Source organism: Staurois parvus, unplaced genomic scaffold (assembly GCF_062004578.1).
Source record: "Staurois parvus isolate SC_StPar_1 unplaced genomic scaffold, SC_StPar_1.0 ptg000362l, whole genome shotgun sequence".
Classification (NCBI taxonomy): Eukaryota; Metazoa; Chordata; class Amphibia; order Anura; family Ranidae; genus Staurois; species Staurois parvus.
Genome location: NW_028318158.1, coordinates 10448421 through 10459400, shown reverse-complemented (window position 1 = coordinate 10459400; position 10980 = coordinate 10448421). Strand labels below are relative to the sequence as shown.

At 42.1% G+C, this 10980-nt stretch overlaps 1 protein-coding gene across 2 annotated transcripts in view; it reads right to left on the bottom strand.

The window, feature by feature from the left end:
* Positions 1-809: 809 nt before the first annotated feature.
* COQ8A (coenzyme Q8A) overlaps positions 810-10980 on the bottom strand; it is a 133937-nt gene continuing 123766 nt past the window's right edge. For both annotated transcript variants that reach the window (XM_089685104.1, XM_089685103.1), the window contains exons 11-15: positions 9002-9143; positions 5209-5316; positions 3952-4017; positions 3764-3850; positions 810-1794 (exon numbers count right to left, since the gene is read on the bottom strand). In XM_089685104.1, the coding sequence (XP_089541230.1) occupies positions 1504-1794; positions 3764-3850; positions 3952-4017; positions 5209-5316; positions 9002-9143 (694 nt within the window). In that variant the 3' untranslated portion in view covers positions 810-1503. The remainder of the gene's footprint in view (positions 1795-3763; positions 3851-3951; positions 4018-5208; positions 5317-9001; positions 9144-10980) is intronic.

Below are 10980 nucleotides of genomic sequence, written 5' to 3'. Positions count from 1 at the left end.
CCCGTGATACGTCTGCAGCCCCTGGCCATCTCCCGTGATACGTCTGCAGCCCCTGGCCATCTCCCGTGATACGTCTGCAGCCCCAGGCCATCTCCCGTGATACGTCTGCAGCCCCTGGCCATCTCCCGTGATACGTCTGCAGCCCCTGGCCATCTCCTGTGATATGCCCACAATATCTGACCATTCCCTGAATTCTGACTGCAGTCTCTGGCCATCTCAGGTAATAGGTCTACAGCTTCTGACCACCTACTGTAAAACATCCACAACCTCAGGCCATCTCCTGTAATGTGTGCCATCTCTGGTAATTTCCTGTAATATGACTGCAGTCTCTAGCCCTCTTCTAGAATATATCTGCAGCCTCAATCTCACCTGTAGTATGTCTGCAGATTGACAGTCTTCTTCTGTAATGTTACGTATACTAAATATGCGCAGCCCCTTGGGAGACATCAGGGGCTGGAACAGAGCCCCCACCTGTATCTGGTATGTTGACCATCACCGATTTTGAACCTCTGTCAGGATTTTCTTGCTGTCTGTGTCCTCAGATCTCCCTAGGGAGATTTCTCCAAACATCTGGTCAAGGTGACTGCATTAAAAACCTAAAAAAGGAGCTCCAACCCTTTCCCTACTCTATCCAAAACTAATCATTTTTTGAGTTAAATTCTTTAAAGTAGCACCCCTATAATAGTATGAAGGCATAGGCTAGTATTTATGAAAGTTCTCATCATCGTGTGAACCTGCGTACAAGATCAGATAAATTAAATTCAGACTGGTGGCCTCAGAGCATTGACAGAACAATTCAGAAGCATCAGTTAGAGAAAAAGTATTTAATGTATGAAGCCCTTTATCTATTCACCCCGACATATGACCCAGGGTGTCATCATAAGGTGTCTTGTGCATACAATCATGATATGAAATAGAAACACGATTCACAGTTCTTCCACGCCAAAAAAATTCAACCTCTGCAACAGAGGGCTAAAGGCAATATGCACTGCGATTAGGCCAACCATTCATGAGAAATCAAATTTCCCCAGTACAAAAAGCATTTATTTCCACATATTAATAGCAAGAAAGAAAAAAAAAAAAGAAAAAAAAGCAAGATTATATTAAACTTCTAGGCAAAAAACAGTCCATAATTCCCTATTGTACTTTCTACTCTTCCGCACACACTCATGTTCCATAATTTCATGCAGAGAACCCTTTCTTTCCCAAGATCCCACACCTCCTTTTGTACAGCAGATTTACTAGGTCACAATTACCATCCTCAAACTTTTCCAATGTCTTAATAAAAAATAAAAAAAAAAATGCAAAAAAAACCCCTAAGCACAAGAACTGGCATAGTCTCCTTAGCCTCAATAGTCAATTTGGGACCCAGGAGTAGCTGGCAATAAGCGAGGTGGTCTGCACACAGTCAGCAGAGGACTTCCAGCTTGGGTTTCCAATGTAGTTATCGGTGAGAGAGAAGACGGAATTCTTACAAGGGAGACAAGTAGTGGCCATAAGTCTCTAACATCTCTTGTGCTCCTTGCCCTTCCAGTAATTGCTGTAGGCATCCTCAAACATCTTCTTGCAAGGGATTTGGGATTTCAGCTTGGAGCAGATAAGGAATGAGCCACCCATCTTTCTGTGGAGGGAATAGGTCTCTTCTGGAGGGGGGATGAGACGGTGCTTTAACATGATGGGGATGAGGCGATGAATTCGTTCTGTGGTGCTCTGACTGCCAAAGTTGAAGGGGACATCAGAGCCGAAGGCTTCTCCTAGGATCAGGACTGCTTCCAGGTGGGCGTTCTCCATAGCCTGGAACACAAGGAAGGAAAATGAGTTTTAAACTACCCTTCTAAAGGTACAGTGATCCATTAAATCTGCAATTATTGATGTTGTGTTCAATACAATCCAAAAGTTAGAATGGGTTTTGTAATGTTTCACTGAACTGGTTCAAGCGGTCTTGGGAAGTAGTAACCAAGTGCCTGAGCTACAAAAACTGCCTACATTTCTCTGACTCCATAGCAAATCAGGATTGGCAAGACCAATTCAGCGCCATAACTACCATGAAGCATAAAAACTTAAAGTGAACCTGTGGCTAGGCTATGAACATTCAAGTATTTAAGAATTCTAAACTAGCAGAATTTAAAGTGGTTGTAAAGAATTAACATAGAATTGCACAGAGAGGCCCAATCCTACTCTTCTCTGGTTCCCCGCCAGCACTCCTGGCTCCTCCTCTCTTGCTGGTGCCCCCAATAGGAAGCTGATTCCTATGGGGCACTCATGCAGGCTCGCTCCAGAGACCCGCTGCTGCACCCATTAACAAAGACAGCAGAACTCGGCCCTGCTTCCCATTCCCTAATCGCTGGAGTTGACTGACAGAAGCAAGAGCAAATGGCTCCTGATGCTATCGATCTGCCCAAGGAGGAGGGACAAAGCCAGGAGAGCCACAGCTCTCGTGCACAGCGCTGGATCATGATGGGGCCCAGGTAAAAATAAGGGGGTGAGTGGGGGGGAGAATAGAATGCATTAAAAAAGGTAAAAAAAAAAAAAAAAAAAAAAAAAAAAACCTTGATACTTTAGAACCACTTTAAGCCTTAAAAAGAGGTCCTGACTCCAGTCTGTAGTAGCAAGCACTGTGGAGCAAAAGATCTTCAGCATTCAGCACAGAAGCCATTCCTTGTGGATCAGTCGTGCTCTTCCTGCACTGACTCCCAGCAGATCAGCCCCCCTCCCAACAGTCACTCAGCTCTCCCCCCTTCTACCTCTTAGCAGTGACCTTGTAGTTCAGCTCACCCTGCTACCACTACCGAAAGTGACTAAGCAGCTCAGCTCCCCCTCCCAGCAGAAACCCAGCAGCCCATGTTGGAGGGGGAGCAGGGCTGTCATGCCATTGTTTGAGAGGGAGTAGCAGAAACTGAGCAGGAGATCACGATTGGTAGAAGGAAGCTATGCTGGTTTAGGCCAAAAGGTGAAGATCACATTAACTTTAGTGTTATGTAAAATGTAACAGAAGTTGTAACGTTTAGGATTCCAAGAAAGATGAGCCAGGACTTTGACAGCTTGTCTCTTGAATTACTGTGAGAGATCTCCATTCCAGAGTAGGGCTCTTCCTATAAGGGAAATATTGGTCCTGGTAGAACGGACCTTTAGAAAAAGCTCCATGTTGCAGGAAAAACATGACAGCTTTAAAAATCGTACATACATCAATACCTTCCAAGCAAAGAAGCAAAAGCTCCTACTGAATCATGGGAGTCATTCAGAAAAGATGAAGTCTGCACTTACAGAAGAGCCTTGTTCAGCCCTGGTGCCCAAACTGGGGCTCCGAGTGCTGGGGCCTGACGACCAAATAAAAAGTACCAATGTTCGCGGTCTCAGACCATCTCCTATAGCAGGGGTCGCCAAACGTTTCAAACAAAGGGCCAGTATCCTGTCCTTTAGACTTTAGGAGGGTCAGATTAGGACCAGCAGGGGTAGAAAATGTCCTGGTCCCAGCACAAGTGAGACTAAACATGGCCAGTAGGACAGTTTGGAGACCCCTGTTCTATAGCATGTCCACGGTCTTTGCCAGTTTTCTGCAGCAATAAACTAAATATAACGTGCTGCCCTTTAGTGATGTAGTGGACCTGAAGTGCAGCCCCCTGACATCTAATCAGTTGACCACCACTGCTCTGGAGCCAGAATTCAGTATATGGTTATATATTTTCCTAATAAGGCTGCAACAGTTTCGCAAAAAAAAAGAAAAAAAAAAAACCCAGTAATTTTTCCAGAATCCCATCCTTACCTTTGATTCATAACCTGTGAGAAATTTCATCTCAACAGACTTCTTTAATAGCCTCTCTCTGTCTTTGTCTGCAGCTGCCCGGATTACCTGGAAAGTGAAAAGCCAAAGATATGAAGTGTCATGTGAGGAGACAAAGGTAAAAGACCAAACAAGAAATTCACTTCTCAGACACTTCTGGCTTGTCTCACCTCAATATAAATATCTGTGAATTCTTCATCAAAGCCTCGTGTTGCCCCAAAGTCCAGCAGGGCCACCTACAGGATACATATTCAGATGAGAAAATGGAAATTTCCAGAATTACTAACAGCATTCATTTCTATGCCCAGATAGAATTGTTCTGGGTTGTACAAACCCCTTTGTGTTCTGTGTGTATAACACCTCAGAAGACTGGAGATTGCCCCCGGAGCTGGGCCAGTGTATAAAACATATTCAGCCCAGTGGCTCAAGATACATCAGCACTAAGTACAGGGACTGCTTCACGTTCCCTACAAAGCCTTGAAGGGAATGTTGTTTGTATTGTTTAGACCACATCTGGCACTGCAGATTCCTCACTTTTATTGTTCCTCCCTAAACACCACACAGACCCAGAAACAACAACCATCTGCAGCACCATCACATCCTACATCTAAGCTGGAACCTCAGGATAAAAATATAAAATTCCCCTTAGCCCAGTCATTTATGACTAAGAGCCCAATGCCAGCTTTTCCAAAAACAAAAAAAAACAAAAAAACTGCCTTGCAAGACGTAAAAAAATAAATAAAATGACAAATAAAATACTTATTCTCATCTCCGTCACACTACTAGCAGGAGGGGTTACATGAAAGGAGAGTATAAGGGGGTCAAGGAATGAACTTTGCGGAGACCATTTGACAGACCCATGATGTTATGCTACAGACTCCTTGAAAAAGTGTATGTTAAAAAAAAATGCAAAGGGGGGGTAAGAACCAATCTGGAGTTGGGTTTTACACACAGTTTATAGTTATTTTAGATTTATCATAAGCCACAAAAGCAAACACATATTTTAATTTGGCAAATGGTTCTTCAGTACTTCTCTAGCCAAGACCTTCTATTTAATTTTCCTGCTCTATGTGGCCCCGCTGGGATTATTTCACTTTAATTCCTACCCTAGTGAGAAAATTGACACAAAAAAAAAAAAACAGGTAATTTTTGTATTTTGTGGAAGGGAAGAATCCCCATCAGCTTTTCATTGCTTCCTGTGTCCCCGCTGGAATTTTATTTCAAGGTGACAAGCTTTCACAAGCACAGGAAATGAGGGGAAACCTCCCTAGTGAGGCCTCAGACTGTACAAAAACCCACAAAAAGGATCCCCATCACTCTATCAAAAACTAAAAACTCAGAAAAATAAAAGCTTTTGAATGGAATTGTACTTGAAGGGACTACAAATGCCAGCATTCTCTTCATAGGCTGAACATGACATGGTTTACCTTCTTTAGCTCTGGGTCATAGAAGAAATTGGACCAGTTTGGATCAGTCTGCATGAAGCGGAATTCAAACAACTCTCGTAGGCATAAAGTCAGGATGTTGTCACAGATCTGTGAGCAGACGGAGGGAGGTGACATGGTCAGTTCATGCGTTATTTACATAGCAGGTGAGCTCAATTATTACCTTCATGGGAAGGAGTAAACACAGACCTTTCCGGAAGGTCGCATCTATACTCCTGGCAAATAGTTGCAACACAAAATATATACATTGGGCTGACTCCCACCTTAAAATTATAAAAAAAAAACAAAACAAAACAAAAAAAAACAAAAACAAAAAAAAAAAAACTATGGGACATATTACATTTATTTAAAGTGATCTTTGGAATGACCAATAGACTTCTAAATGTCTCAAAGCTCTCAGCTCAATTACTGGTGTCTTAATGAAATAAATGTCAATTTACACCCAAAGTTCTGAATCATCAGCAACCAACATTTCCAGGTGTGGTAGGTGCCTGCGGCCTCCACTGTGCACTATAGTTCTGCCCCCACCTGCAGATGGTATAGCCTGAACAAGGCAGTGTTCATTTGTTTAATACTGTAATTATCAGGTACATTTAGAGTATAAAAACACTAAACCAAAAAAACGGAAAAAATGTTTAGTGCTTTGTCAGCACGCCTTTTAAAAAAAGAGCACGATATAAACGTTTATATATCCTAAAGATATAAAAATGTAGTCAGTTAATGTCAAGTTAAATTGGGCCTGGGCATCTAAGCACCAATGGGTTCTGGTCAAAAACGCACTCCCTCCTGCTGTAAGAGCTGCAATAGCTGTGTGCCATGACCGGACAACATTAGCCCACTGTAAATAATATTTTAAGATCTCAAGCTGATTTAAAAAGAAAAAAAAAAAAAAAAAAAAAAAAAAAAAAGGGGGGGGAGGAGGTCAGGAATGAAGAGCAGTTTGCTTCTTTTTTTTTTTTTTTTTTTTATTAAACCACAAAGGGTGCTTTTGTTCTTTAAGCCCTGGCGGCGTGACCTGAGGTGTGTAACTACACCAAACAATTTCCTGGCGTTCTCCAACCTTTTACTAATCTTCACCTTGTTTACAGGCTGTAACTTTCCAGGACCCCTGCACCACATAGCAGGATGCAGGCTGAGTTATTTTGGAGAGGTTATGCCACCAATAGGCAGGACATGGCTGCCTTCCAGGGCACCAGCTGTAGAGAGGATCTATCACACACTGCACACGTTCCCTGCACACAGGCAGAACTAGCTCCTCAAGGTCACTGAAGGTGACAGCTGTGTGTTGTCAACAAACAGTGAAGACTGGAACTTGTTAGACACCGAGAACTTGTTTGCACCTTGACGGCCATTTGTAGGTCATTAGGAGGGGGGAAAAAACAAAAATTAAGAAAAACACCAACAACTATTAACAGGATATTTGTTCCTGTACCACGTTTACAAACTCCACACTGCTGGCAATAACATGTCTGCAAAGGGTTATGGACAAAACTACTGAAAAAGCAAATACTGACACCAGTATGTGTAATGATCTGGATTGAGCTATATTTTATTTAAAACCAACTTTATAAAAAAAACAAAAAAAAACAAAAACGAACAATAGTAAAATAGCATGACATGGTTAACATCAGGAGGTACACAAGTAGTGTTCAGAATACTAAACCACAACGTGGGGTTACATTTAAGTCATACTGGGGTAATTACAATCTTAATATGTTCACAGGGCCAGTATATTTAACCACTTCAACCCCCTTTCTATCCAGGCCAAATTTTCAGCTTTCAGTGCTATCACACTTTGAATGAAAATTGCGCAGTCATGCAACACTGTACCCATATGAATTTTTTTCGCTTTTTTGAGACAGATAAAACGTTATTTTGGCGGTATTTATTCACCACTGGGATTTTTACTTTTTTTGCTATATAAATGAAAAAGTCCAACAATTTTGAAAAAAAGTGTTTTTCTTACACAATTTTGCAACTATATAATCTTTCTTCATAAATCTTGGCCAAAATGTATTCAGCTATCTTTTAGCAAAATAAAAATAGCCCAAATTAGTATATAACCAAAAAAATATAATTTTTTTTACATTTTTAATTTATTTTTTTTTTTAAACATACTGTCACCCTAGCAGTACAGTGTCACCATAGTGACACTGTACTACTTGTGGGGGGGGGGTAAAGATTTTTTTTTTTTTTTTTTTTTTACACTGATTGCTTTTACACTCATAAGGGCTGTAAAAGCAATACATTTCTCCTTCTCTCTTCCTGCATTCTTGCAGCCATTGAGAAACACTTTGAGAGCTGTGATTGGTCACAGCTTGTCACATGGTACACGGCTCTTGTGAATAGGCTTGTACCATGTGATCTCTGTGATCATTCACAGGTTTCACAAGCAGAAAGCAATGATGTCAGAAGTGACATCTTGCTTACTGCTATTCATGTGATCACTGATTGGCCAATCAGTGATCACATGATCGGGACCTCAAAACAGAGGTCCTGTACAGCAATCGATGTTCGGACACAGCGGGCACCGGTTCGCGGTGCCATGTGCTCCCAGGGAGCGCGCACAAGCTGGAAATACGGGCGCAGTTTATGAACAGCAACCCACTCCTGCACTGCTCCTGTCTGGCCGTTTATATACATGGGCCGCACGGGAAGTGGTTAAGACCTAGGGGCCAAGTGGGGAGCAAGGATTAAGCTGTAGTAAAGTCCACTATTCAACTTATAATAAAACTTACCTGTCGGTAAAATGAATATCTCCTGAACGTACACGGTTTAGGAGATATTCTACAGGGCAGCAGCGGGTGACAATACCGACGCATACGCTCTGAAGGAACCTTCCATTCCTTCTAAGCTCTGTGCTGTGTCTGGGGCTCACGCGTGTGCATGTGTGGGAGTTCGCAGCTCAGTCAATCAAAAGATTGAGCTCTGGTTCCTTCTACATATTTTTCAAGTGGTATTGAGGACTAAAGAGAGGACAAAGACAACGTAATGTGGCAACCTTACAAGAAAATATAAAATGAAGTGACAGAAGTTTTTACCTTGCCCTACTGTATCAAAACACACACACACACACACACACACACACACACACACAACTTCCCGGATGAGCAAAATCATTCTCACATGCTCACCCTTGCAGACACTGCAGCACAAAAGTGGGAAAAAGTTTCATAAACCAGAGGCAGTATTGTTGATCCAGAAAACGGTTGGCAGGACTAGGTGAGGCCAGGTGACAGACAGGCTACAGACTTGTGACTCAGCAGTGACAATGCCGACAGTCAAGCTCCCTAAAACACTTTCTCATCCCACTCTAGTGCAATGGATCATGACAACTCTGCTCTGAATTCAGGAGCAGTGCCGCAACATTGCCACATCACAAGAAGCTGCATTAGGTGGACTTCACTGGCATGAGTACCAGGCGTTAGTTGTCTCGAATCCCCTTTCAAAGTCCCACAAAGTGTAGATGCACTTATAATTAAGTACAGTAAAACGCACTTTTTTTTTTTTAAATAAGAGGCCATAGTTCTACTGAAAACAGTCTTACATCTGCCTGGAGCCCGGCTTTAAAACCGCTCCCACAAAAACTTCAGCCACCTTTATCTGCATCTTCCACAGTGCCAGCTCACTGGTCCAGAAGACCCCACTTTTACTTCTAATATGAAACTAATTCAAGCCCAATCAATTATTTATCAGGAGAAACAATGCACCCTTGATATGTCCTGGAAATACTTTTCTTCGAGTGTCCTCAGAGCTCCCATTAAAAGTACGTTACCTCATTACGAGTTTCCTGGCTGAGGCCATCAGCCTGGTCGAGAGGGAAACCGGACACCAGTTCAGTAGTAAGGACATGCTGGCTGCACAGATCATCTATAACACCGGGCACATAAAAGAACGGATGGTCCTTCAGCAGCTCCCTGTGCCAGAAAAAGACATCAGATCAGATATATACATACCTCATGTCAGACCAGGGGAAATCATTTTACAGTGCTTTGAAAAAGTATTCACACCCCTTGAAAAGTTTCCACATTTTGTCATGTTAAAACCAAAAACGTAAATGTATTTTATTGAGATTTTATGTGACAGACGAACACAAAGTGGCACATAATTGTGAAGTGGAAGGAAAATAAATGGTTTTCAACATTTTTTACAAATAAATATCTCAAAAGTGTGGTGTGCATTTGTATTCATCTCGGTTTGCCCAAAGAAGTGACTCCCATGAGCACTGCACAAGAGTGACATTACTGCAGCATGGCCACTCAATGGTTGAAGATTTGGAACCCGGCAAGAAGACCAGGTTAACATGAAGCGATGTGGAGCAGAGAGCAGTGACAGCTCAGCACTGGATGGCTTCATCTGTAGGCAAGTCTTTCATAAGATACTAGTATGCTGTGCATTACCAGTACATTATGGCTTAAACCTGCAGGGGCCCCATTATTTTATATTGTAAAAAAGAGACTTTACTACCACTTTAATGGGTGCTAACCTTGCCCAGCTGTCACTTTAATGGGTGCTAACCTTGCCCAGCTGTCATTTGCTAAACTACTTTAACCTGAAGGTTAATCTGATTATATTTTACCTTTCCTGGATCCTCATCATCAGCGTGCTAATAAAACATTTAAATAAGTCCTGTTATTACATACTCTATTTATAACCCAGTGACATCGTCACTGGGTCTCTGTTTCACTATACACAGCAAGCAGATCAGATCATGGCTGGTGGGAGGGGCCGGCAGAGTGTTGTATATAGCTTCCTGAAAACCTCACAGCACCCTGCCACCCTGTACTTCTTTCAAGAACTCTCAGCCCTAATTGCTCCATACATGATGGACCTGTTTTAAGGATAGGAGATTTTGGACGTTGTATTTCTACAACTATGGTTAACATTTCAAAGACCTCAGGAAATTCTTTTAAATGAACCTATGGATGGGATTCCCAAACATTAACAAACAATCACTAATTTTCTACATGTTTTTGGCAGCAAAGATAGCTATAACCACTGCATGGAAATCCCCAGTAGTTGACATTTCTCTCAAAGAGGAAACTCGCCTGGATCATGTAAATGAGACGTCAGTATAGTCCAAGGCAAACAACATAAATTTAAAAGGGTTCGGGATCCGTGGCTTTTCTACATACAAGCTCCCTCTGAGTAGGCGCTAGCTGGTGGCAGTGCAGGTGGGGGGGGGGGGGGGACGACGACGACAAGGTTTTCTGTCTTAGGTAGGCCATAGACTGAAATTTAAAAATTCTTGATCGTTCGTTTTTTGCATCACTAATCTGCCACCTGTGATACACAATTTTCAGGTTGCAATGGATAATGCCTGATCCAGCATGCTGGATTTTGTTTCAAAAAACAAAAAATGATGACACAATTGTATGCGCCATTTTCATTTTTCAATAGCCAGACCGTTTGGTTTTCGACTCGTCTATGCCTTGCCTCATCTTTCTCTCACTTGTTTCCCTCCTTTTGTTCTATGCCGTTCTTGATGCCTACTTGGCATACACCTGCAATGTCAGAAGGGTAATTGTTTTATTCATAGTAAGATTTAGAGCCTGCGGATGGGCTGGTGACCATCTTGACATCACTGAAGATTTGAGAACATTGGATAGAATGTGCTTCCTTTTAGTGAATTTTGTACGTTTAGACCTTTAACTTCCTAAAGCGGACAACATCTTAGTTTCTCCTGTTCCAATAGCCTTGGTTTTCCTGGCCCTGACCCTTCTTATTTGTAAACAATTTTGTATCATGATTGGT